Source organism: Zootoca vivipara, chromosome 2 (assembly GCF_965207765.1).
Source record: "Zootoca vivipara chromosome 2, rZooViv2.hap1.1, whole genome shotgun sequence".
Classification (NCBI taxonomy): Eukaryota; Metazoa; Chordata; class Lepidosauria; order Squamata; family Lacertidae; genus Zootoca; species Zootoca vivipara.
In genome coordinates this window covers 110320706-110347853 of record NC_142584.1, presented here as the reverse complement: position 1 = coordinate 110347853, position 27148 = coordinate 110320706, and the positions used below count along the sequence as shown (strand labels likewise).

The window sequence follows — 27148 nt, the reverse complement described above, 5'->3', positions numbered from 1 at the left end:
CAGCAACCTGTGAAAATGGCTCGCAGCCACGTTCTATATATCAGAACACTAAATACCTATGAGATTACGTACACATACACACACATGAACCTGTTTCCCTGCAAATTCCCATTCTTCCTCTGAGAGGCAGGCCTGGATTTTATTCTGCAGAGTCTACATCTTTTATAACCTTTGCTGTGTTTCTGTATCATTTGTCATCAATGGGTTTCTGGTTATATTGCTTTCAGCCTGCAATGGCATTGGAATGTAGATTGCATCTGTCATTCATTGATACCTTTAAATGATTTACAGTTTGTTTCAGGATGACGACTTTGAAACGCCGTAACATACATGTAATCAAATTATTTGCTAAGTTGTGTTGTGATTTTTAAATGATTTTGTGTTTGTTATTGTAATGTGCAGATTTTCATTTCTGCTGTGTTGTGAAATGCTTTGAGCATATTTATATGCAAATGTTGTTGTTGTTGTTTAGTCATTTAGTCGTGTCCGACTCTTCGTGACCCCATGGACCATAGCACGTCAGGCACTCCTGTCTTCCACTGCCTCCCGCAGTTTGGTCAGACTCATGTTCGTAGCTTCGAGAACACTGTCCGCAACCATCTCATCCTCTGTTGTCCCCTTCTCCTTGTGCCCTCCATCTTTCCCAACATCAGGGTCTTTTCCAGGGAGTCTTGTCTTCTCATGAGGTGGCCAAAGTATTGGAGCCTCAGCTTCACGATCTGTCCTTCCAGTGAGCAAATATGGGACGCAAATTCAAATAAATGAATCCAGCCAACATTTAGGGCTGCTTCTCTGAATCTGGCCTCCCATTAAAATTGCTAAGACCACCCGTTTGCAAAAGTCTCCTCACGCACTGTGATGTACCTCAGCCATTGTTTCTATAAATGGAGACACCAGGAAAGGGCTCTTTATTCTCTCCCCCTACTCAAAACCACACAAACATGCAGAGCAAGAACGGCTTTAGCAAAGGTTTCCCTTTTAATTTCGCCCCTCGCCTCTTCCCTGCCATATTGCTCTGCCTTGGCCGGTGCTAGGAGCAGCTGAGATGCTTCATGAGAGTGCAAGGTTCTTCCTGTCAAAGCCTCTCTTGTTCTTCCCATTTTGGGAGGGGGCTTTGAAAAGCCCATTGCCCACCTCTTGCTTCCTGTAGGAGGGAGTCAGTAGGAAGGGCCAATGGTTGCTGCCCCTTTTTCAAATGAAACTATGGCCCTGTTAAAACTGGGTTGCAGGCAGGGCCCAACGGATGCCACTGCACCTTGGCAGGCCAAAAAATGACGTCCTCTTCCGTCAACACAAGAGACCTAATGGATGAGGCTGCAAAGGCCTATCTAGACCAACTCGTGACTCATAGCAACTAATATTCAGATGCAAACTGCTTCGAACAATGGAGGGAGAACATAGTGACATTTTAATGTATTTTAAATTTTTGTTGGAAGCTGCCCAGAGTGGCTGGGGAAACCCAGCCAGATGGGCGGGGTACAAATAATAATATTTTTCTGGGCAGCTTCCAATTTTTTAAAAAAATACATAAAAATGTCACTATGTTCTCCCTCCACTGTTCAAAGCAGTTTGCATCTGTGTTGACGGAAGAGAATTAATTATATTATTTATTATTATTATTGTGAGGGGCAAGGGATATCGCGAAGCCCCTCCCCTCCTGAGTTCCAGCCCAGCCCCGAGGGAGGCTGAAAAGAGGGAAAGCTCCAGCTCAAGTGGGGAAACAGGAAGTGGTGTCCAAGGCTCTGGCAGGGTAGAAGAGCCATCGTCCCAGGTGGGACAGGAAGGGGGAAGGAAGGGGGGCAGGCCAGTCCCCCCAACTCCGGAACTTCGCAGAAAGCGTCGGGGGAAGAGGATGGGTCTCCCCAAGTTGTTATGCTGGCGCAAGACGCGCCAAAAGCCACTTGGAGGTTCTGATTCAAGCTGAACAGATGTGTCTTTGTAAATAGCACTGCCATTAGCACTGTAAATACTCAGCACCAATAAAAGACAAAATGCAGAGCTGTGTAGAGTCGTTACTCTGAAGTAGCCTAATCCGGCCACCCTGACAATTATTATTATTATTATTGCATTTGTGACTACCGTAGTAGCCACTGATCGCCTGATCTGCCACGAATTTGTCTAACCCCACTTGTAAAGTCATCCAGGCTAACGGCCATTGCTACTGTCCATTCCATTATGCGCAGTGTGAAAAAAACAAGTAGTTTATTTTATCTGCTTTGAACCTTCCAAACTTCTTCTTCATTGGATGGCCCCAAGTTCTGGACTCCTCCAAGGAACTTTGAGGGATGGGTGGGGATCTTGCTGTGCTTCTGGGATTCTCGGAGGGCATCTGCAAGGTCGTGGTAACTACACAGACAAGGCCCTGTCCCCCCCCCAAAAAAAAATCCACACAAAGGTCAAGAGGGGCACAAAAGACCTGCAAACTAGCATTCAGATGCCTCTAATACACACAATCCCCAGCCAGGAGGGGTGGAATGAATCAAGAGAGAGAAAAAAATACACCATCTGCCTTGAGGCTTTGCTTTAAGTTTGTATCAAAAAAAATTGCCAGATGCCAACGTTTATTGGTTTTATGGCCCCAGAAAATTACAGTTTAACAAACAAAATTGTGAAAACCCATAGAAAAGAGAGGGGGGAGGGGGGAGAAATAGAGAAAGATAAGGCTGGCCCCTCCAAACCGAATCAATACTTGCGCTGTTCCAGAGGTTGAAAGGAGACGCAGCACGGGCATAACCGAGCCCCGCAAGCGGAGGCTTGGAAAAAGCTTGGCTCCAGTTCGAAACTGAAACTTGTGTCACACGCACACACACAAAAAAGGTAAACATTAACTTGGCCCCCAAACAAGAAAAAGGCCACTAAAGAACATCCCCCCCCCCTCCAGCTGACATGGCGCATCAGACAGGAAGCAGGATAGCGACACGCACATACACCATCCCACCAGAAGGAGGCAGCATTATATCTGAACGCAACCCTCAGCCTCCTCACCGCTTGAGAGCCCTGCCCCGCCCCTGATGTGGGGCTTGTCCTGTCAACAGCCACACTGCAACATGGGGGTCTGAAAGGAAGCCAAGGCTGCGTCCCCAAATCCCACAGAATCCTTCCTCGCAAACAGGAGCCTGTTTGGAGGGCCTGTCCGTGAGCCAGGGTCAGGCAATTCTTCGCAGCGTGTGGCTGCTGAAGGAAGAAGACCCAATGCCAGGCGCAGGGCTCAAAGCAACTAGAGCACCCTGGCCTGGCACGAGAGAAAGTCACGTGTGCAAAGGTTTCCCCGGTTGGCAATGAAGGATGCAAAAGTGTGGGTGGCTCGGGAGTTATACCGGCCTGGCTAGGCACGTCAGGCCCAAAGCCTCCAGGCGCACACGCGACCTTTGACCTCTGCCCTCTCTATGCCAGAGATGGGGAAGCTGCGGCCTCCCAGGCATCGCTGGACCCCCAACCCCCAGCCAGCATGCCGTCAGTGCTCCATCCATTGCTCTGTGCCAGGCGCTGGGGACCTTTTGGCCCTTCCAGATGTGGCCGGACTACAACTCCCATCATCCCTTGCCATTGGCCATGCTGGCTGGGGGCTGCTGGGGGCTGCTGGGGGCTGTAGTCCAATTGTGTCAGGCAAGGTTCCGCACCTATGCAGAGAGGCTCCTTTCGCTTTGACAGTTTTTCTCCAGCCGGATGTTTCTTCCCAGGCAAACTCTTCCTCTTGGTGGAGGGGGTGGGGGTGGGGAGGAGAAACTCCTGCACGTCCATCGCGCTTGCCGTAGGAGAGCAGGGCCGCAGCGAGCTGGAGAAGGAGGGGAGGGAAAGGGTCCCGGCGCCCGGGTCTGGCAGCTGGGCCCAGCTCAGGCCTGCGTGGCAGGGAGGTTGCTGCTGTCGGGCAGGCCGTCCTGGTGAGCCTCCAGGCGGGCAAGACGGCTTTGCTCCAGGGCGATGGCCTCGGCCGAATGCTTGCACTTCTCCGAGCCGCACTGGCACGTGAAGTATTTGCTCTTGATGTCCCAGAAGCGGTCGCCGTAGTCAAACCTGGAAGGCCGAGCGAGAAAAGAGGGAAAGGAGGAAGAAAGGGTGAAGTTTGGGTGGGGACGGACAGGAGCCTCCCCTCGTGACAGCAGGCAACTGACTCTGCACTGGGGTATCCAAGTAGCTGGAAGCAAGGGGTTGCCAACTTTTCAGGGACAGCCGTGGACACTCATATCGGCTAAAGAAAGTTTCTTTCAAGCCTAATTCCAGTACCCGGGGGGAGGGGGGGGAGTGCCTGTAGGGGCCAGGGATAACGTCCAAAGGCACATGGGTACCATGCTGAAAGTGTGTGGGTGTGGGTGTGTGTTTGCATACCTGCATACTTTTGACACACCTGCATACTTTTGACACAGCCCTTGGAAGGGGTGGTTGGAAGGGGTGGTCAACCCTCAGTCAGGCCCTTGTGCTGAAACAGGGCTAGCATGACTGATGGAGAGGGGAGGGACTGCTCTTCATCAAGGGAAAGACAGCCAGAACCCCCACTGAGGTCGGCATTAACCGTTAACTCTTGACAACCTGTGCCCGAGCTGGTGTTTTCCTCTTCCCTCCTATTCCTATTTCCTCACGTGTCGTATCTTTTTTTTTTTTAAAGACTGTGAATCTGAGGGAAGGACTGTCTTGGTGCTGATTTGTTTTTTGTTTTGCAAGCCTTTTTTGGTTAAAAGGTGGAAGGGGGAAATGGCTCAATCAATATCTCTTATCTCCACTGACCCTAGCTCTTCGCCGGTCTGAATGTCCCGGCTGCTGAAGAAGGCAATGCGGGGGAAACGCAGGTCCTGGTGAAGCATAAACACCCGCACGGGGATGATGTTGGGGTCGCATAGGTGGTTGATGAAGCGGCTGACATTCCCGTAATAACGTGCGTCAATGCAGTAAACCTCACCGTCCTGCAAAGTGTGGAAGGAGGGAGGAGAGGATCAGACATTGGAGGAAGATGGGCAGTTTCCAGGGCCTACGTCCATCCAAGTCCAAAGAGACCTTGGGCATCCATGAGAAAGGGTGGGTGGGGAGTCGTCGTCCCCCACCAATGAATTATAATCCCCAGATTCCTAGATTTTCTTCTTAAGAAAAAAAGTAAATTTCTAGCATTTGCAGAAGCTGAGATCCAGGGCAAAATGTGCAGGCACTCGATTTCTCATTTTTGGGGTGAGAAACAAGCCTGCTCCCCCACTGCACTGTTTTATGCCACCACCTCCCTGGAAATTTCCTGCTGATGACCCTGAAACAGCCAATATTCATTCATTTATTCATTCATTCCCCGCCCATCTGGCTGGGTTTCCCCAGCCACTCTGGGCAGCTTCCAACAGAATATTAAAACCATGATAAAACATCAAACATTAAATCTTCCCTAAACAGGGCTGCTTTCGGATGTCTTCTAAAAGTCAGGTAGTTGTTTATTTCCTTGCCACTACCGAGAACATTAAAAACTTCCCGATACAGGGTTGCCTGCAGATGTCTTCTAAAAGACGTACAGTAGTTTTTTATCTCCTTGACATCTGATGGGAGGGCATTCCACAAGACGGGTGCCACTACTGAGAAGGCCCTCTGCCTGGTTCCCTGTGACCTCACGTCTCGCAGTGAGGGAAACTGGGATGTAAGACCTAGCCCTTTCAATTCCTAAACCTTGACCAATTTAACTCAGGTTCATCTTGATCTGCTTCTCTGAGCTGGGGCCCTTCCTTTTAAAGAGAGGACCCCTCTCTTCAGGCACCCAACTCCCACCCAGGCAAACTAGCAACTCAGCTATACAGCTGCAAACAATAACGTTTCAAGTGTGCTTTAAGTGCATTATGCAAATGTGACACCAGATGGCGACGGTGAGCTTATGGCAAACTCAAAATATTTTTTCAAAACTTTTTTGGTTTTTTAAAAGCATTTTCAAAGTGTTTTTTATGTGTGTCTAGATTCCACCCAGGAGCCTGGGTAGCCTCACCTTATTGTCCAGATCAAACAGGTACGAGTCGTCTTCCCTGACATCAGCTTCTGCATCAGAAATCAGTTCCCCCACATACCTTCAGGCAGGAAAACGTGGAAGATGTGAGAGAGGGGCTTGCTGGGCAGGCAAAGTCTAGTTCTGAAACCCCAAAGCTTGGAGAGGGGGGCCTCTCTGCCTCCCTCCCTCCTTCCCACCCACCCATCACAATGCCTCTCCAGATGTAGCTGGAGCCTTGGGGACGGGGAAAGGAAAGACACGCTTTCCTCCAGCACAAACTTACTCGCATATAAAGGTTCCTTGGGGAATCGTCTGCAATGCCCGGACACCCCATCCCATTTTGGCCGTGCGGTAGAGCTGCAGGCGGACCCTGCCGTGAAGGGAGAACAGAAGGACACTGGTTTCCAGCAGGCTAGAGAGACATGCAGAAGCTTGTGGTGGGGCCTGCGTCCCCTTCCATTATTTCGGAGGTTCTGAACGCGGCAACAACAACAACAAAGAAGACTCACTTGATGCCGCTCTGCACCACGCGGTTCTTGCAGTTTCTCCAGCAGGTGCAGGCCTGGTTGCATTCAAAGATCAGGGGTGGCTCAATCTTGTTGAACTCTTGCAGCAAACGGCCGTCCTGCGAGGGGGGGGGGGAGAACAGGAAGGAGAGGGTAAGGAAGTTATCTGGGCAAAGGAGATGTTGTGGCAACGCTGCTGCCGTTTCCCAATTGCCTTTCGAATCTATAGCCGGAGATTAAAATAGGGCCTACCTGAGATGTTGAGATTTTCCTGTCAGCATGTGCGGACAAAATCCCTCCTTGGGGAAAAACACCCCACCACTATAATGAGGGGTTTTTAACTTTCTTGACTGCAAAATGGAAATTCTGCCCGTAGGACAATGGTCTGCTATCTTCAGGGAAATGTTTCCTGTAGACGTGTCTACAGAGGAGCTCTGCAAGTACACCTTAAAACCCGTTTGCGCTGCAAAGGGTTCTCTGATGTTCTCCAGGGCATGGTCATTTCATGAAGAGCAGTGGCCAGGCACTGAGCAGATTGAGTTGACACCACAGAACCAGAGCAGGGACCCCCCTGGTGCACGTCTGGCCCAATCCTGCCCACCCACTCCTGGCTCTGCCTACCAAAATCACCAGTGCCCAGTTGACTTTTCCCATGGGTCTTCATAAGTCGAAACCTTCGGATGTCGAAGCGTCCATATTGCGCATGCGCGAAGTGCGATTTTGCACTTTGTGCAGACCGCGCGCGCTGCTTCTGTGCAGGTGCAGAACGCGCGCGCAGCAAAAAGACTTTCGGGTTTGCCGACTTCGTAAGTCAAAACCTTCGGAAGTCGAGGTACCACTGTATCCCAAAGTGATTCACAACCAAGGTAAACAAATACGATACACACAAAAAACATTGTGAAGAACAGTTTTAACCATGCTGCATCATAATATTGGTGCTGTTCAAATGAACAAGAAATCCAAAACCCATTTAGCTGCTGCTAAAAGGCCTCTTTGGGGAGAAAATTCCACAAATGAAGCTAAGCACCAAAACCACTGGTTCAACCGAACGGAGACCATATCCCACTCTGACAAAAAAAAGGGGTGTGTGTGCCAGTTTATATACTCCACTTGGTAGGTTTCCTGGCATTTCAAGGTTTCCACCTTTCCGGGTCAGCTAACAAGCAACTTACACTCACTCAGTTACTCACCTTGTCATACCAGCAGCGGATGCTGAGCTGCCCACATAAGCAATTGCTGGAGGAACAGTCATCCTGGCAGGTGCAATGCTGGGAATGTGAAAAGACAAGGTGTGAGATGGACGCCACACAAGGGAAGGGAGAGGGAGAGGTACCAGCCCCCACCTGGGGCAAAACCACCTGCAGCCCACAGGCATGCCAACCCAGGTGCACTGCCTTGCCAACTTGGGGAAGGAGGGAGGAGCAGACACTACAAGAGGGGTTTTGCCAATGTGGTGCCCTTGAGATCTTCCCCCAGGTCCCTGCAAAGCCTCCTCTGACCCCCCCCCTCCTCCAGCACTGCCCCCTTAAACACAAGGTACTGGGGACGGTTAACACCTGCCCCCTTAAGAAGGCAGAGTTCCAATTCCAGATTAGCGCAGGGATAGCCTTTTCTGGCTCCTTGCTAAAAGTGTTTCGTTCTTTAAAACTGTTTCAGACCAGCCCTTTTCGTCTCAGAAACTGTTTTTAATTTTGGAAGGAGGGCAGTCACTACGAAGCCCAGGTTGCCCAGCTAATGGTAAAGGTAAAGGGACCCCTGACCATTAGGTCCAGTCGTGACAGACTCTGGGGTTGCGCGCTCATGTCGCATTATTGGCCGAGGGAGCCGGCGTATAGCTTCCAGGTCATGTGGCCAGCATGACAAAGCCGCTTCTGGCAAACCAGAGCAGCACATGGAAACGCCATTTACCTTCCCGCTATAGCGGTTCCTATTTATCTACTTGCATTTTGACGTGCTTTCGAACTGCTAGGTTGGCAGGAGCTGGGACCGAGCAACGGGAGCTCACCCCGTCACAGGGATTTGAACCGCCAACCTTCTGATCAGTAAGCCCTAGGCTCAGTGGTTTAACCACAGCGCCACCTGGGTCCCCTGCAAAAAAGGTACCTGCAAATGGGTGATGTTGCGGTCGATGTTCATGGTGGAAGTCTCACAGTTTTCCGAGATGTATTTGTAATCCTCTGGGCAGGGCTCATCGTCCACGGAGTTGACACAGGGAATGGGGACGTTCTCGTAGCCACGGGCCACATCCCTGGAGAGAGACAGAGAGACAGAGAGAGTGCTTTAAAGGTATGTCGTGTGCGCAGCCAAAGTGATGTCATTTTGAGTACCTAGAGGATCCCAAGAAACGCATATGAAGATCACGTGCTTGTAAGAAAACACAAAAGGGTAACGAACTTGCATGTTAGGAACGGATGCAAGCTGCAGAGCTAAATGGAAGCATACAGTACTTTTAAGGCTCTGCTCACAACAGGATAAGAAAGGCATTAAAAGACAGTTTAATATCTCACGAATATACTGAAGAGCATATACTGAAGAAAGTAATGCAGCAAAGTAAATTGCCATGGCTGGATTCGCAAGAGGTAATTGAAAGATAACACTTTCGGGATTTGGGTGAGATCTCCAACAGCGACACTGACAGGTCACCAAAAGGTGGGAAGGTTTCATTAACAACGGAAGGCGATATAGACTCCGATGCTTACAGAAACAGGATTGGGAGGGCGTTGATGAGCGACTGGGCGACAGCTCTGACACCTTTAGAAAAAAAGTTTGAAGATCTGACAGATCAGCTAAAAGATGTATCTGCAACTGACCCTACCTGTCCGCAGACTGTCTTGCCAGAGTGGTGCATGCTCTGGTTATCTCCTGCTTGGACTACTGCAATGCGCTCTACGTGGGGCTACCTTTGAAGGTGACCCAGAAACTACAACTAATCCAGAATGCCACAGCTAGACTGGTGACTGGGAGTGGCCGCCGAGACCATATAACACCGGTCCTGAAAGATCTTCATTGGCTCCCAGTACATTTGTGAGCATAATTCAAAGTGTTGGTGCTGACCTTTAAAGCCCTAAATGGCCTCGGCCCAGTAGACCTGAAGGAGCATCTCCACCCCCATCATTCTGCCCGGACACTGAGGTCCAGCTCCGAGGGCCTTCAGGCGGTTCCCTCCCTGCGAGAAGTGAGGTTACAGGGAACCATGCAGAGGGCCTTTTCGGTAGTGGCGCCTACCCTGTGGAATGCCCTCCCACCAGACATCAAGGAAATAAACAACTATCTAACTTTTGGAAAACATCTGAAGGCAGCCCTGTTTAGGGAAGTTTTTAATGTTTGATGTTTTATTGCTTTTTTATTATTATTACTGTATTAATATTCTGTTGGGAGCCGCCCAGAGTGGCTGGGGAAACGCAGCCAGATGGGTAGGGTATAAATATTATTATTATTATTATTATTATTATTATTATTATTATTATTATTATTACTACTGCTGCTGCTGCTGCTGCTGCTGCTGCTGCTGCTGCAGCTAGTGAGACAGAATGGATGCAATTCTCTGCTGAGTCCACACAGAGACACCCATACAAACACCACCTCGTCCAGCAGGGAGGGGTTGGAGGCAGACCCCCTTCTCTCATAGAGACACGACCTCGAAGCGCACCTGCTGATGATGCGCTCGGTGCGCACGGAGCGGTTCAGAATCCCTTGGCGGATCTTGCGGTTCAGCTGCAAGGCAAACCACACCTCCGAGTTCTCCAAGGTCAGGTCCAAGGGAGTGTCCCCTTCTTTGTTCCGCACTTCCGTGTCGGCCCCCCGGGACAGGAAGAGGCTGCACAGGGGGTGGGGGTGGGAAGGCAGAGAGGATTAGAGCCAAAGGTGTCGTGGCGCCCAGCCAGCCAGCCCACCCACCCCTGCAAAGTGGAAGGGAACCCTGACTGGTCTTACACGACACACTCGTGGTAGCTCTCCCGCGCAGCTATGTGCAGAGGCGTGTCTCCGTGGAAATTGACCGCGTGGAGGTCGCACTGGGCGTTCAGCAGGACTTCCGCAATCTCCGCGCTCCCCGTGAAGGAGGCCCAGTGCAGGCAAATGTTCTCTTCCTGGTTGGGAGAAGAGGGAGGAGTTACAGGAGGATATGATTCTGTCTAGGGGGGGTGTACTATTATTGCAAGGGGAAAGGGAGGAAACACAAAAGAACAGAGCAAAGAGAACACTAGGAGAGACTTTTGATTGTAGCTCTATGCGTTCAGCAGGCGTGCTGAGAGAATGAAGATTCCTTCTGCCGCTTTTTCAAGCTACAGTGGTACCTCTACTTACGAATTTAATGCGTTCCAAACGCACATTTGTAAGTAGAAAAAATTTGTAAGTCGAATCCCATAGGAATGCATTGGGAGAAAAAAATCGTAAGTAGAAAAAATCCTATCTAAAAATTCGTAAGTAGAAAAAATCCTATCTAAAGCGCATCCAAGATGGCGGACAGAGCTCCATTCGTAAGTAGAAACATTCGTAAGTAGAGGTACCATTGTATAGTTTTAAGAACATGCATGTTTGCCTAACTTAAAGTAGATCAGTTAGGAGTTGTTCTAGAGTGAATATTTTGAATAATTTATTTTAAGTAACTGACAGAATGAAAATCGAAAGTCCTTTTTATTTTTCCTCTATGTTTTGGTGTTCCCTTAGTGTTTTCTTCACCCTCTCTCTCTCTCTCTCTCTCTCTCTGGTTTTGTTTTTATTTAGACTGGTTTCTTTTATCTTCTTGTATTATGAAAAAGCTTTCATAAAATCTTATTTAAAAAAAAATGCACACTTTTCAAGTCACTCAAGTGTTCATCTCTGAAACACATGGAGCTGCAATAAAAAGTCTTACACCAGTGAGCTCCGGAGCCCAATTCTCCTCTTTGCTCTGTTTTACAAACAGCTACCAAGCCACGATGGATATGCATTTCTTCCATGCAGGTTTATGAAAGTTGAACTGATTATCCCACTCGTTAGGAAGCCCTGGGCTTCCGGGTCAGAACCACATGTGCAGCAGAATGGGGGGGGGTGCGGAATGTTGAGGTGACTTGATGGAGTGTACCACTCAAGGCTTCAAGTGGGATGGGGGGGTCACATTTATGGAATGTTCACTCACATGAAAAATAAAAAACAGCACATTAAGAGGTAGGATAGAACATTTCCAGTGCTTTCTATTGGTAAAGAGTTGTCTGCTTTTTAAAAATGCGAATGCACATTTTCTTTAAAAATAATAATAATAATAATAATATTTATCAAATTTGTATACTGCCCTTCATCTGAAGATATCAGTGGTTCACAGCATAAAAATTAAAAACTAAAAACACAAAATGCATGATACAATCAAGAATGAATACAAAACAAACCCATAACCCCTCTCCCCACCTGCAGGCCAAAGTGGTACAGTCCATTTGGCCCCCTCGTTTCTGAGCACGTGCAGATGCAACCTCTCGTTAATCTAGAGCAAGCCCCACCCACTTTTCTTTTGCGCCAGCTTTGCAGGCCTGAGCTCATCCTGCACGGGAGCCAGGGGACCAAAAACTCACATACATTGTCAGTCAACGTGACGTCGGCTCCACGGGTGAGAAGCATGCGGATCACCTCAATGTGCTTATGCTCAGCAGCCCAGATAATGGGGGTCCAACCTCCGCTATCCTAAACAAGGGAAAAGAGAGAGAGGAGGCTTGTGTGATGGCAACAGAAGGCCTGTGGCTCAAAAGGCGGTTATGTGCTATTGGGAGAATTGCACTGCCTCCCAATTAGCTGCCACGGAAAGTTCAAGGCCAAGGTGCCAAGAGTGGGCATCTTGCAGATACCGTTCTGTCAAGAGGACTTTCCCTTCACCTGCCCCCTGATTCTTTGAACTGGAGATGCTGAGAATTGGACCTCCAGTGCAAGAACAAACCAAATCTCTCCCAAATAAATAATTATGATGTCTATTCTGACATTGGGGGTGCCTGGTCTAAAGCAATGCCTAAACTCAGTCCTCCAGATGTTTTGGGACTACAACTCCCATCATCCCTAGCTAACAGGAACGGTGGTCAGGGATGATGGGGATTGTAGTCCCAAAACATCTGGAGGGCCAAGCTTGGGGATGCCTGCTTTCAACCCTTACAGAACACCTTTATTGAGGGAGGCTACCCAAACATAAATTAGTTACCGATATTCATTTTGTTTGTTTTTAATTTTTACAGTACTGTATATGCGTTTGTTCTCAACAATGATGGTTTTAGGCACATTTGTTTCTTAAACTAGTTTGTGCATTTTATCTATGCTATCTTTACAATTTCATTTCTGTATCATCTGAAGAGCTCTTTGAGCAAGCAGTTTACGAACCGCCTAAATAATTCATTTTAAGCATTGCTGTATTTCAGTGTGTGCTTTCACACAAAAATGCTTGTAGAACTGCTGTCTTCAAAAAATCTGTTTTAAATATTTTTGCTCCCTCGTTACACAGCTTTGACTACTTACACGCAGATATGTGTGAGTGTGTAAGTGCCACAAAATAATAAACACGCACAGACCAAGATGTGGAGGGGAGGAGGGGGAACAATGCAAGTCCGCCCGAATTCCTACTTGCAACAAGCCCCTAACTCACCTGGGCGTTGACGTCCACCTGCCCTGTGGAGAGCAGCAAGCTGACCATCTCCACATTTCCATTCTTGGCAGCGTGATGGAGACAGGTAGATCCATCATCCTCCTGCAGTGGCACCACCGGGATGATAAAAAACCAGCAGAAATTTATTTATTGTGGTTTATTTATTCCTTCCTCCGGAAGGAGTCCAAGGGTGGCAAACACATCAATACAGCGGTACCTTGGAAGTCGAACGGAATCTGTTCCGGAGATCCGTTTGACTTCCAAAACGTTCAGAAACCAAGACGCGGCTTCCAATTGGCTGCAGGAAGCTCCTGCAGCCAATCAGAAGCCACGGAAGCCGCACCAGATGTCCGGCTTCCAAAGAACGTTCAGAAACCGGAACAACTGCTTCCAGTTTTCAATCGGTCGGGAGCCAAAACATACACGTACTAAGGCGTACGAGTTCCGGGGTATGACTGTATATTAGGGTGATGACTTTTTCAATTTTTTCTCAAAAATTATGGTAAGAAGCCAAAACCAAGAAAGTGAGAAGCTGGGTGCCTTGACTTCTCCCAGGCTCCAGACTAGGGTGATGACTTTTTCCATTTTTTTCCTCAAAAATTATTTCCTGTAGCACAAATGGATGAACTTTTGCCTATTAATGACTAAAATGAGGTATATTCCATTGAAATATTTAAAAAGGTCACGCACAAACCATTTTAAAAAAATTTGTATGCCGTTTTACCATTTCATAAAATTGTATTAACAATTCTATATATATTTCGTATCAAATTTGGACACAACGCCACATTTCACATGTCACACCTGCACAAGGTAAAAGCCCCTTTTTGGGACCTCAGCCAGCAGACCCTGCCGGGCATGCTGGGAAAAGAACCAAAGGAGAGGTAGCAAAACATCCTCCTCTAGTCTATACTGTTACTGCAGCTAAAAAAAGCTTCCTTGTGTGTTTGATGGCCCTATATAATGTTGTATATATGTGACCCAGTAAAGACCCCTTCATCGTCTGTTTAACTCGTTGCTTGTTTTCCTTCTCTTTCTGTTTTGTGGCATGAAGGTTTTGTTGGGATAGTATGTAATGAATTTTAACATTTTTAATTATTGTTGTGTTGATATTTGTGTACCGGCATGGTCCTCACAATAAACGGTTTTGTTGTTGTTAATTTTTTTAAAAAAAATTATATGTGACTCTAAAGCTTGGGTTCAATTTTATATCTGCTTACGGTGACTTCAAAAATGGTCAAAAAACTGATAAATAATTTTTTTTAAATCATTTTGTGCGTGAGGTTTTTTTATCAAATCTCTTTGAAAGTAAGATTTTATCTAATCTTTAATTAAAGCTCATCAAATTATGATACAGGGAAATGAGGTTGTAAAAAATTCATCACCCTACTGTGTGTGTGTGTGTGTATATATATATATATACAGTGGCACCTCGGTTTATGAACACAATTGGTTCCGGAAGTCTGTTCATAAACTGAAGCGTTCATAAACCGAAGTGAACTTTCCCATTGAAAGTAATGGAAAGTGGATTAATCTGTTCCGGGCGGTCCGCGGAGTACTTAAACTGAAGCGTTCATAAACTGAAGCATGGGTGTAATTGGTTCCGGAAGTCTGTTCATAAACTGAAGCGTTCATAAATTGAAGCAAACTTTCCCATTGAAAGTAATGGAAAGTGAATTAATCCGTTCCAGATGGGTCCGCGGCGTTCGTAAACCGAAAATTCATAAACCGAGGTGTTCATAAACCGAGGTTCCACTGTGTGTGTGTGTGTGTGTGTGTGTGTGTGTGTGTGTGTGTGTGTGTGTGTATATATATATATATATATATATATATATATATATATATATATATGCATTCTAAAACCACTTGGAACATTCTAAAAACATTCTCTCAGCCAGTAATCCCTGAGTTGTCAGGAACAGTGTATTCATCCCCTGAATGCTTAGGTCAGGCATCCCCAAACTTCGGCCCTCCGGAGGTTTTGGACTACAATTCCCATCTTCCCCGACCACTGGTCATGTTAGCTAGGGATAATGGGAGTTGTAGGCCAAAACATCTGGAGGGCCGCAGTTTGGGGATGCCTGGCTTAGGTCAACGGGGGTACTTTTGAATTCCTCTTGAAAGGAATGCACCTCGCACGGGAGGGCACCCCACAAACATGTCGTGAGGCAGGCATTTAACCTGAGTAATTTAATGTGTGTGAAAAAAGCATCTCATCAAGTATGTCCCTTGCCTGTTACTTCCCTGCACAGTTCCTCCCATGTTCACCTGACCTGATAGGAAGGGCAACAGCTCAGCGGCAGTGTGTCTCCCTCACAAACTCCAGATAGGGCAGGAAAAAGTGTTCCTACCTGAAACTCCGGAGAGCTGCTGCCAGTCTGTGTAGACAATACTGGGCTAGGTGGACAAAATGTTGGGAACCACCCAGGTTCTTCTACCAAATCTCCTTTGCTATTCAAGGCTCAGCTCTAGCAATTAGCACAACCCACTCACACGAACCATTGTGGCCGGCCCTTCTCAAACAGTGCAGTGTTGACAAAACGGGTTGTGTGCATGCCCCCCGCTGCTGACACACATCACACAAAGATGCTAACGTCAACCTAGGGTAAGTTTGCCTTGTTGCAGACGCGCAGAAATTCAACTGGTGAAGCTTTCTACAGCTGCAGCTGCGGAGTTCAAAGCCACAGTGGCCATTTCAGGGGGACACAATAGTGGCACCTCTACCCCTACAACGAAACCCTCTCGCAAACAGCCCACATATCCCTCTAAGAGGGGTACCTCCCCCACTCTCATCCACACAGATAATAATTCTCCTCTTGACCTTAGTGTAAACGCAGCCGCCCCTTTTGACCAAGTAACGCGCTAACTCCACGTGGTTGTTTGCGACAGCCTCCATTAGCGGGGTCCGGCGTAACTTGTCCACCGAGTTTATATTGGCACCAGCCTGGGGGAAGAAGAAAAGCTGGTCAGGCCTTGTATATTCCCCACTGTGCAAGCCCACTAAACCAGTGCAAGCCCACTGTGCAAGCCCACTAACATGTTGCACTAAACCAGGCTTCCTCAACCTCGGCCCTCCAGACGTTTTGAGACTACAATTCCCAGCATCCCTGACCACTGGTCCTGCTAGCTAGGGATCATGGGAGTTGTGGGCCCAAAGCATCTGGAGGGCTGAGGTTGAGGAAGCCTGCACTAAACAGTTTAGCCAGACACTAAATTGACTAAGTCAGTCAACTAGGAGAGGCTCACCTAGTTCATAGGATAGGATAGGCCTAGTTTGTAGCTTTTAAAAGAAAATGCTTTTGGAGGAAAAACCTTTCTAAAGATAGTTTTCTATTTAAGATACATTATAGTCCAAAGGCTATTCATCAGGAAATAGGGATTTGTTTTAAGTTTTTCATGTGTGCTTAAACTCAGTCTAATTGTTTTTTTTAAAAAAATTGTTTAACCACATTCAGTTAACAAACACATATGCTATAATGTTATTGTTTTAGTTAAATAAATTGTTAATTTATTGTTTATTTTTCTCCTTCCAATAAAGTACAGTGGAAATGTTCTCCACATATAAACAGGTAACTTATTAAACCTCACAACAATTTCATAATTATCTGTCTATGTACAGTGGTACTTCTACTTACGAATAACTCTACTTACGAATGTTTCTCCTTACGAACAGAGCTCCGTCCGCCATCTTGGATGCGGTTTAGATAGGATTTTTTCTACTTACCATGTTTTCTCCTATTTTAAGACGTATTCATAAAATAAGCCGTAGCAGGATTTTAAAGCATTTGTGAAATATACGACATACCCCAAAAATAAGCCATACCCATGAGCTGCGCGGAGCGAGACCGCCAAGCGCCCCAGCCAGCCAGCGGGACCAAGCACGACGGCCGCGGCAGGAAGAGGAGGCGGCCTGCCGGGTCGGTGCCCAGCAGCGCCGCGCAGAGCGCCCCAAGCCTCCTGCCCTGTTGCTGCTGCTGGCTCCCGGAGGGTTGGGGAGCTCTGCGTGGCGCTGCTGGGCGCCGACCCGGCAGGCTGCCTCCGGGAGCCAGCAGCAGCAACGAGTCCGAGGATCTCGCTGGCTTCCTCCGTCCCCTTGATTTCTGGGTTGATGAGTTGGTTTGGAGAGGCGGACGGCAGAAAGAGTGAGTGAGTGAATGTGTGTGTGTGAGAGAGAGAGAGAGAGAGAGAGAGAGAGAGAGAGAGAGAGAGGTAGGAGAAAACAAGCCCTCCCTTGCTGGTCAGGGGGTGGGAGAAAGGTCCCAGATTCTCAAGGTTCCCCCTCCTCCCTCTCCGAGTTTCATGGGTGTTTGGCTGCGGCGGCGGCATCCCCAGTCTGCCAATGTGAACAAGAGGGGAAGAGCGAGAGCTGTGGAATGCCAACCTGCATTGTTGAAATTGCCATTGTAATTTCCGCTCCCTGCTCCGTTGCCTCGCTCGCTTTCTCACCTCCGCGAACATCCCCCGCCCTGTCCTTCTTTCTTACTCCCCCTCCCCTTTTCAGAAATCCTCTTTTCCTCTCTGCCCCCCCCCCCACCTGTGTCTGATTAAACGAGAAGGAAGTTTGGGAGTGGAGGCTGCGAAGCTCTCCCTTTAAGAGGCAGCCTGCAATGACGAATTGTTGAAATTGCCATTGCAGGCTGCCTCTTAAAGGGAGAGCTTCACTCCCACACTTCCTTCTCATTTAATCAGACACCGGAGCACGGGTGAGCGAGGCAACGGAGCAGGGAGGGGACGTTTGAGGAAACCCACCCGATCACTTCTTGGAGTGGTTCAAAGCCACAGCGTCCCCTGGTAAAAGGCTGAGATTTCTTCACCAGCCCTGTTTACTTGCTACAGCCTTTCCCTTCTTCCCCCAGTGTATTTTAAGACACCCCTTGAAAATAAGCCATATGCTTATTTTCTTGAGTAAAATAAATATAAGACAGTGTCTTAAAATAGGAGAAACACGGGTACTACTTTTTAGATAGGGTTGCTTCGACTTACCAATTTTTTCTCCCAATGCATTCCTATGGGATTCGACTTGCAATTTTTTTTGACTTATGAACGTGCGTTCGGAACGCATTAAATTCGTAAGTAGAGGTACCACTGTATTTCTAATAGTATAACCAAATCAGTAATTATTATAAAAATGTAAAAACTACTCTGAAAATTTATTATTTCAATCATCTAGTGGTAAATATTAAGATTTTACCAGCAGGAATGAGTCTTTCTGTTAAAAAATAAAATAAAATAAAAAGATTTAAATCAAGTCTTACCAACTAGTGATTTAAACCATGATAAATATCAATTTGATTTAAATCAAATCCACCCTGGTTTCTCTTTCTTTCTTTCTTTCTTTCCTGTTCCAATTGCAAATTGTGGGAATGGGGAGTTCAGGGCAAAGAGTTCAGCTCGTATTCAGGAGAGGATAGAAAGGTAGCAGAAGCCCAAATGCACAAACACAGACACACAACACAAACACAAACAAGAGTCCTACCTGCAGCAAGACATGGCAGATTTCCAGGAAGCCCTTCTGTGCCGCGGCATGCAGTGGGAATCGTTTGCTCTGCTGCTCGCTCTGGAAATTGGGGTCCAAGCTGTCCACTGGAAAGGAAGGGCAGACATCTGGAAGCCGAGAGAGATAAAGCAACTTGCTAAGCAGGGTGCCTCAGGGCTTGTTTCCCAGGCACATGCAGAAGCGGCTGTAAAGCAAGTCACTAACCTTCCCACCATTGCTAACATGGGTTTCCTTGGGCGTGAAGGGGCATTGAAAGACTCAAGTGTTCTACTCAAGGCAACTCAAGTGTTCTACTCAAAGCCATCAGGGGTCTGTGCGCATTCCGTTTGAGAGCTCACAAAACCCCAAGGGAAACAAAGGAAGTTGCTTTATGCCAAGACAAACCATTGGGTCCACCTGGCTCAGTGTTGTTTACACTGACTGGCAGCAGCTCTCTGGGGCATTCCCAGCCCTACCTGGAGATGCTGGGGATTGAACCTGGGACCTTCTGCATGCAAAGCTGCTGCACCGCCCACTAAGCTGCGGGCAAGAGGGGTTTTGCATGCACTCATGGGTCCCCGATGCCTGTGCCCTAGCTATCTTCATACGCTGCCTACTGAAATTGATGGATGACGAGACAAGAGTTTGCAAAAACACATAGAAATGTTTTAAAGCATGCAGCCCACAACAGCATTCCCAAACCACCTCTTAACCATATTATGAGGATACTGTATATCCCTGAGTATAAGACTACTTTTTAAGCCAGGAAAATCTTCTCAAAAGTCGGGCGCCGGGTCGTATTTCTTATACGGCAAGTGTATCCCAAACTCTATATTTTAACTGGAAAAGTTGGGGGTCGTCTTATACGCCCAGTCGTCTTATATGCCGGAATTACTTTGTTTATTAATTAATTAATAATAATAATATTTATTTTGTATATTGCCCTATATCCACAGGTCTCAGGGTGGTTACAACATAAAACCAAAAAATAAAAACCCATAATAAAAACAAAAAACAACCCAATAAATGCCCCCTCCCCAACACATTTTAAAAGGACATTGGATATCAACCAGCCAAAGGCCTGGTTTAAGAGGAATGTTTTTGCCTGGTGCCTAAAGGTGTATAATGAAGGCACCAGGCGAGCCGCCCTGGGGAGAGCATTCCCCAAATGAGAAGCCACAGCAGAAAAGGCTCGTTCTTGTGTTGCCACCCTCCCGACCTCTTGTGGAGGGGGAACATGAAGAAGGGGCCTCAGGTGATCTCAGGGTCCAGGTAGGTTAATATGGAAAGAGGTGGTCCCGGAGGTATTGAGGTCCTGAGCCGTTAAAGGCTTTAGAGGGCCTCCCCATCTGAATGTCTACAACACAGAGGATTAGAGAAAAGGATGCTCAGAGGAACTTACGCAACATCAGGACCACTTTCTGGAGCTCCCCTTGCTTGACCGAGAGATAGAGCTGGCGAGGGTGAAAACGCAGCTTCTTGCGCCTGAGAGAGATCACAAAGGAGAGAGTGTGTTGTGGCGGTTAGAGTGTCAGACTAGGGCAGGGGCAACCAAACTTACCACACTTCGGGCCGGTGCCTGCAGCGCTGATCAGGCGGCGGGGCGGAGGGCGGGGGAGCACGCACCCATATGCGTGCACACACACTATTTTTGGCGCACTTCCGGGTCACAGGAGCACCGGAAATAGCTTGCGCACATGTGCACGGGCCTCCTCTGACCCGGAAGTGCGCCGGAAATGATGCTTGCGCATGCGCGTGAGCTATTTCTGGTGCTCCTGCGACCTGGAAGTGGGTAGCCGCACCGCGCCGGTAAGAGCAGGTGGTGGCAGCAGGCGGCGGGTGTTGCCTCGGTCCGGATAAATGAGTCCTTCGGGCCATATCCGGTCGCCGGGCCGTAGTTTGGGGATCCCTGGACTAGGGCCTGGGAGACCACGGTTTGAACCCCTACTTGGCCAGGAAGCTCACTGAGCGACGTTGGGCCAGTAACTCATTCTCAGTTTAACCTACCTCGCAGGGTTGTTGCGGGGATTAAATGACCCGGCAGAGAACCATGATAGCCCCCTCGAGCTCCGCGGAGAAAAAGGTGGGATATAAATGCAACCGATATATGACAAAATAAAAAAGAGGAAGCTTTCTCTCTGGCCAACGTCTTTGCCCCACAGGCACATATTTAAAATTGCTCTTAATCTGCTTTGCTGTGAAGCCCCACAACCCTGCTTGAAGTTAAGAAATATTAACCAACACAATAAAAACAGTAATAAAGGTAAAGGTAAAGGACCACTGGACGGTTAAGTCCAGTCAAAGGCGACTATGGTGTTGTGGCACTCATCTTGCTTTCAGGCCGAGGGAGCCAGCGTTTGTCCGCAGAAAGCTTTCGGGATGATGTGGCCAGCATGACTAAACTGCTTCTGGCGCAACAGGACACCGTGATGGAAACCAGAGCGCATGGAAACACCCTTTACCTTCCCGCCATAGTGGTCCCTATTTATCTACTTGCACTTTGACGTGCTTTTGAACTGCTAGGTTGGCAGGAGCTGGGACAGAGCAACGGGAGCTCACCCCATCACAGGGATTCGAACCGCCGACCTGATCGGCAATCCCAAGAGGCTCAGTGGTTCAGATGATAGCACAACCCACATCCCAATAATAGCCAGTCTTGCTTCCATGAAAAGAGAGAGAGAGAGAGAGCTTCACTTACCGCTCTGATTCCTGTACCACCAGAGCCCGTTCCAATTGTTCCCGGCCGGCCCCTGGAGGCAGGCCCTGAGCGGACAGCACTGCCCCATTTGGTAGGGTCAGCCGTGGCCCCGCACTGTCGATCCCTGGGCCGCCGAGACCCGCCATATCGTCCTGCGGGGGCTCTACGCTTGAGCCCCCCCGCATCCGAGCACTGAGGAAAGGAGATTACACAGACCTGTGAAATAATCTTGTATACACTATCCAGGGGTGGCCAACTCCTAAGCGACTGCGATCTACTCACAGTTAAAAACTGGCAGTGATCTACCCCCTTTTTTCAGGTCGGGTCAAAGCTGTTGAGTTTTTTCAGGGAGAAGGTAAAAGGTTGAGCTTTTTTTAGGGGAGCCACAGTTGTTCAGCTTCTTTGGGGGGAAGCCAATGATCTACCAGTGATCTACCGCAGACGTCCAGTGATCTACCAGTAGATCATGATCTACCTGTTGGACATGCCTGCACTATACATTTGAAGTGCAATGATACCCCTGTTACAGACTTGGTTCCCCCCACCCCACCCCCCAAAAAACTTGGGAACTGTAGTTTTCTTCTGGTGCTATTAGGAGAACCCTCACAGAGCTCCAATTCCCAGAGTGGTTTAACAATCCCTCTTCCCAGGGCACGCTCTGCTACAATTATGCATTTATTTCTCATCTCCTCTGAGAGATGCTTTACAATGCTTTATTTTAGGCATGACGTCTAAAAACGTAAGTCACCAAGGAAAGGCCCGCACTATTCCTTTTCCGAGGAGCCAGGATTGGTCTCACCTGGGCTGGGTAGTGTCAGCCCGGCCTGTGCTCTCAGAGGCTCCCTGGCCGTGAGAAGGTGGAACGGGGACAGGAGTAGAGGTGTCAGCCTTGGCTATCGTGATCTCCTGGGCCTCCGAAGCATCTTCCCCACAGTGCGGACAGAAGATCATGCCGTTGAGCTGCGACACGCAGGCCTTGTGGAAGCGATGAGCCACGCGGAAGTCAGGGTGGCACTCCAAAAAGGTGCCCTGGGGGAGGGAAAACAGGCCGTGAAGGATCGGAAAGCGGCAAGGGAAACTCCTGAGCTCGATGGCCGATCTTCCGGAAGTGTCTCCGGACACAGAAGGCAAACAAGCAAAGGGCCTTGGCAACTGTCAAGCGGCAAGAAACCTCCCCGGGTTGACGGGGCCTAGTGTAAATATTTGAAGCCTGGGCTTTGCCTGGCCCTTCCTGCCGCAGTTCAGACCTGAGCCTCAACAACAGGCCACAAGGGACCTTGGCTTGCCCCTGGTCTGGCTCCCAAGTATTAAAACTACAGAATTTGATGCCCCAAGATGCGGTGATGGGCACTGGCTTGGGCGGCTTAAAGAGAGGATGACATAAATCAGGCATCCCCAGACTTAGGCCCTCCAGATGTTTTGGACTACAACTCCCATCTTCCCCGACCACTGGTCCTGTTAGCTAGGGATCATGGGAGTTGTAGGCCAAAACATCTGGAGGGCCGCAGTTTGGGGATGCCTGACAAATTCATGGGAAGATAAGGCTGTATCAGTGACTAGCCATGGTAGGTCTACCTCCACTGTCAAAGGCACCATGCCTCTGAATATTATTTGTTGTTGTTGTTTAGTCGTTTAGTCGTGTCCGACTCTTCGTGACCCCATGGACCATAGCACGCCAGGCACTCCTGTCTTGCACTGCCTCCCGCAGTTATTGATTAAATTTGTATACCGCCCTATACCCATCGATTTCAGGGCAGTTCACAACATGAACACCTGTTGGTGGGACTCACAAAATGGGCATCTGCTTGCAGGCTTCCCAGAGGCAATTGGTCGGCCACTATGAAGTCACGGTGCCTGACTAGATCAGGGGTCCTCAAACTAAGGCCCGGGAGCCGGATGTGGCCCAATCACCTTCTCAATCCGTCCCGCGGATGGTCCAGGAATCAGCATGTTTTTACATGAGTAGAATGTGTCCTTTTATTTAAAATGCATCTCTGGACTATTTGTGGGGCCTGCCTGGTGTTTTTACAAGAGTAGAGTGTGTCCTTTTATTTAAAATGCATCTATGGGTTATTTGTGGGGCATAGGAATTTGTTCATATTTTTTTTCCAAAATATAGTCCGGCCCCCCACAAGGTCTGAGGGACAGTGGACTGGCCCCCCGCTGAAAAAGTTTGCTGACCCCTGGACTAGATGAACCTTTGGCCTTATCCAGCTTCAGGGCTTTTCCTATGTTCTCATCTACACTTTTATTGCCTCAGCCCTAAAAAAAACTAAAAAAAACTGCCAGGAACATTTATATTCCATGTTTCTTTCGTCATGGGATTCTCAAAGGATCATCCATCTGGGCACAGACCACACCCAAACCTGTTTAGCTTTGAGACCTGTGGGTCTGGGTGGTATACAAATTTAATAAATAATAATAATATGGCGGCTTCATCTGCTTTCAGACGATACTGTGTTCTTTCGCCAGGACCCAGCACAGATAGGAGCTATCTGGAATCACGATCTTCCTCTCAGACGCCTCTCGAGTTCTGGGTGATGCCTCCCCAGTCGTGACTTGCTAGCAAGCCCCCTTCCTGAAAACCAAACGCCCTCCCCTTTGGGTTTCCTTTCCTCACCGCAGTGCAGAAGTAGCCACACCCAGGGCAGCAGTGATGCTTCACCATCCTGGCTCGGTGGGCCTCACACAGGACCATGAGGGGGACGCGGCTGGAGGGACGCATCGTCTCCCGCTTCAAGATGCTGCTGCTGCAGCCGTTCAGCTGTGAATAAGCAAACAAGATGGTCGCTCTCTTGCTCTCTCCAGCCTATGGCTCACAGTGAGGCAATGAACTGGTCCTCGACCGTAATAATAAATAAATTGAAATTGAAAATTAAATTGAAATCACAGTGAGGCAGGGCAGTACCGCTTTAGACTGCTCACATGCCCAAATGCTCCTCTCCCTCAATCAATCAATCAATCAATCAATCTGTGTGTGTCTTTCTGTGTGCATGCATAATGCCTTTCAGAGACATTTTGCCACACTTCTCCCATTTAACCTTGAGTCCCAAAGAGAGAGATTGAGATCTTGTAAGACTGAAGCTTGGACTTCAGCGTGTCTCATGATGTGCTAAACCTGATCCACAGGTAATAATGATTACGATGGCGATAATAACAATAGTAATCGCTTTCATCACCATCGCTAGGAATTATTATGCTTAACCATTAGAACCTGGAACAAAACGTTGCAGTGTATCCTTTTCCTAACAGGGCACTCCCATTCAGGGTTCCAGACAGCTGGTTTTTTTATTAATTAAAAGCATTTCTGGCCTGCTGTCCACTGCGAACAATTTCCTCCAGACAAGATCATTCCACTCTTCCACAAACACCCCCTTGGTTTTCTTTTCCAGCCGAAGCTCAGGATTCTGTAACAGCTGAGCATAAGTCATCCTCACTGGGCAGCTCAGGGGCCTATATGTCTGTTCTGTTCCCTTGTGGTTTAGTTGTTCATATATATATATATATATATATATATATATATATATATATGCGCACATCTGCAAACCTTGGGGCAGCCCTGAGCAGCCGATACCTCCCTCTCATTTTCCTCAGTGGCTGCACTTGAGTTCCATTTCTGTTGGCACTCACCACCTGAGTTTGCTGCTAAAAGGAAAAACGATGATGCTTTATAATAAATGAAGGGCCTGCAATGGATCTCTGGGGTTGTAATGGGACAAAAGGAGGAGGCCTCTAAAGGGCCCCTGAAACAGCTTGTTCCAGATTTCCCCTATTTTCTTACCTCTCCATCCGCACTCTCGGTTGCCATGCATTGATTTCCAGCCTGCTGGCTGAGGCGCTCAATGGTTGGAGCTTCCATGCGGCAGGAGCAGAGGGGCAACTCCTCAAAGCGCTCCGTCTCCAGAGAACTCGTCTCATTCGACACCCCTGTGGCGGGATAGAAAAAGGGGAGGAAATAGGACCCGGAAATGGCTGCTTTTCACAAAGCAAAACCCTACCTCTACTGCATGGCCAACGACATCTCCCTTGATGCTGCAACCATCCCCTGGTCTCACAAGTTGCATTCAAAACTCTCCTATATTAACCCTTTACAGAAATGGCGTTTGGTACGGTACTTGAGGTGGAAAACACTTTGAAGCTAGCCATTTATGTCTGTGGAGCAATCTTAATGCACATGAGCCCCAAAGTTTAAAAATGGCATCTTCACTGGCGTTAGCATTCCAGTCAATTTAATCCTCCTAAATACTTAATATGTACATTGCAGAGAATACAATACGGTTCTCATTAAAAGGACAGGCATATTTAATAATATTCAGGGGGCCTTCTCGGTAGTGGCGCCCACCCTGTGGAACGCCCTCCCATCAGATGTCAAGGAAATAAACAACTATCTGATTTTTAGAAGACATCTGAAGGCAGCCATATTTAGGGAAGTTTTTAATGTTTGATGTTTTCTTGCTTTCTTATTATTATTTATATTCTGTTGGGAGCTGTCCAAAGTGGCTGGAGAAACCCAATCAGATGGGTGGGGTATAAATATCAATATATTATTAGTAGTATTTTACCCTTTTAATGAGAACTGTGTTTGAATACTGTTTGGGGTGGTTTTTTTTTTCTTTTTTAAAAAATATGCCTCCTCAGTTTGTCAGAATAACATTACCAAGCTACAGAACAGAACAGTTCTTGTTAAAAGGACAGACATCTTAAATAATTATATCATTTTAATGAGAACTTCATTTGAATTCTGCTTGGTTTTTGGTTTTTTTTAGTCTCCTCAGTTTGTGAAAATAACAGTATCAATATAAAAAACTCACAATTAGTGACTTTTCAAAATGAATCTTGAGGCAGAAGCAGTAAAATCCAACACCTGAGGCAAACCGCTTCAACTTGCCTAGCGATAAAGAATTTTGCCCTGATTTCTCCGATTTATAGCTAATGGATGTGAATAATATTCAATGAAGTTTTTAAACAATTTTCCTTGCCTTCTATTCTGGGGCGACCTAAGCTGTTAAGATTTCTTTCAAAGACAAATTAAAACTAGTCGCACATAAACGCAGAGCAACTAGATAAGTCAGTTTTTAAAAACTTGGGTATGGGTGTGCATGGAGACATCACAACTCCTAAATGAAGTCTACTGGATACCCAGACTCTGGTTGGGTTGAGCAGCAAGGAGACTTCATTTTGCATTTGCTATCAGTGGCCAAGATCTTCCCCTCTCCTAAGAAGGGGCCTGTTGCCACCATTGCTTCCTGATCATCTGCCTGCCCAGCATTAAAAGATGCTCTTTTAAACTGAGGCAAAGTCACTTAAGTTCCATCCAGTGAGGAGGACACAGGCATGAAGACTTCTCTTAGGCCAGCCTCCTGCAGCCTTCAGATGTTTTGGACTACACCTCCCATCAGTCCCAGCGAGCGCAAGAGGTGAACAAGGAAGTGGTGAACAAGGCTTGCTCAAAGCCACCCAACCCACAAATTCATAGCTGGGGTTGGGTTTGGACGCACCGGCATTGTTGGGGGACAGCGCCCCCTGGTTGGGCAGCTCCAAACAGCCAAGAGGCACCTCCGTGTACTCGCTCTGTGTGGTCGTCGGGCCACCATTCAGCCCTGGAGAGGAGAAAGAGAAAAAGGAATGTCCAAAGGGAAGGGAATACAACCATTCCAGCCTGCCAGGTGCCTCTGCACTTCGTCTTTTTAAAAAACTCATGGCAAATTCCACTGCAAGGATATTGAACCCCTCATGTAGGCCCTCCAAATATCATTGGACTACAAATCCCATCATGCATTACCATTGGGCCATGCTGGGAATAGCGGTTTAACATCGTCTGGGGCTATAGACGGAGCAGTACAGCTTTGGCTGAGAGAGACAGAAGTGCTGTCAGGATACACTGGACGGGGCTGGCCAATATACAACATGCCACATCATGGGTTTT

General features: G+C 47.8%; 1 protein-coding gene across 5 annotated transcripts in view; it reads right to left on the bottom strand.

Annotated features, from left to right (window-relative positions):
* Positions 1 to 2522: 2522 nt before the first annotated feature.
* EHMT2 (euchromatic histone lysine methyltransferase 2) overlaps positions 2523 to 27148 on the bottom strand; it is a 45263-nt gene continuing 20637 nt past the window's right edge. For 3 of the 5 annotated variants that reach the window (XM_035107130.3, XM_035107134.3, XM_035107133.3), the window contains 19 exons: positions 26721 to 26822; positions 25004 to 25149; positions 23843 to 23986; positions 22022 to 22251; positions 21223 to 21414; positions 19927 to 20009; positions 18525 to 18652; positions 15870 to 15992; positions 13049 to 13150; positions 12001 to 12105; positions 10384 to 10538; positions 10100 to 10267; positions 8554 to 8698; positions 7641 to 7718; positions 6454 to 6569; positions 6228 to 6314; positions 5945 to 6023; positions 4723 to 4898; positions 2523 to 4014 (listed from right to left, as the gene is read on the bottom strand). In XM_035107130.3, the coding sequence (XP_034963021.2) occupies positions 3834 to 4014; positions 4723 to 4898; positions 5945 to 6023; positions 6228 to 6314; positions 6454 to 6569; positions 7641 to 7718; positions 8554 to 8698; positions 10100 to 10267; positions 10384 to 10538; positions 12001 to 12105; positions 13049 to 13150; positions 15870 to 15992; positions 18525 to 18652; positions 19927 to 20009; positions 21223 to 21414; positions 22022 to 22251; positions 23843 to 23986; positions 25004 to 25149; positions 26721 to 26822 (2540 nt within the window). In that variant the 3' untranslated portion in view covers positions 2523 to 3833. The remainder of the gene's footprint in view (positions 4015 to 4722; positions 4899 to 5944; positions 6024 to 6227; positions 6315 to 6453; positions 6570 to 7640; positions 7719 to 8553; positions 8699 to 10099; positions 10268 to 10383; positions 10539 to 12000; positions 12106 to 13048; positions 13151 to 15869; positions 15993 to 18524; positions 18653 to 19926; positions 20010 to 21222; positions 21415 to 22021; positions 22252 to 23842; positions 23987 to 25003; positions 25150 to 26720; positions 26823 to 27148) is intronic. The other 2 variants (XM_035107131.3, XM_088663459.1) reach the window with 1 other exon arrangement.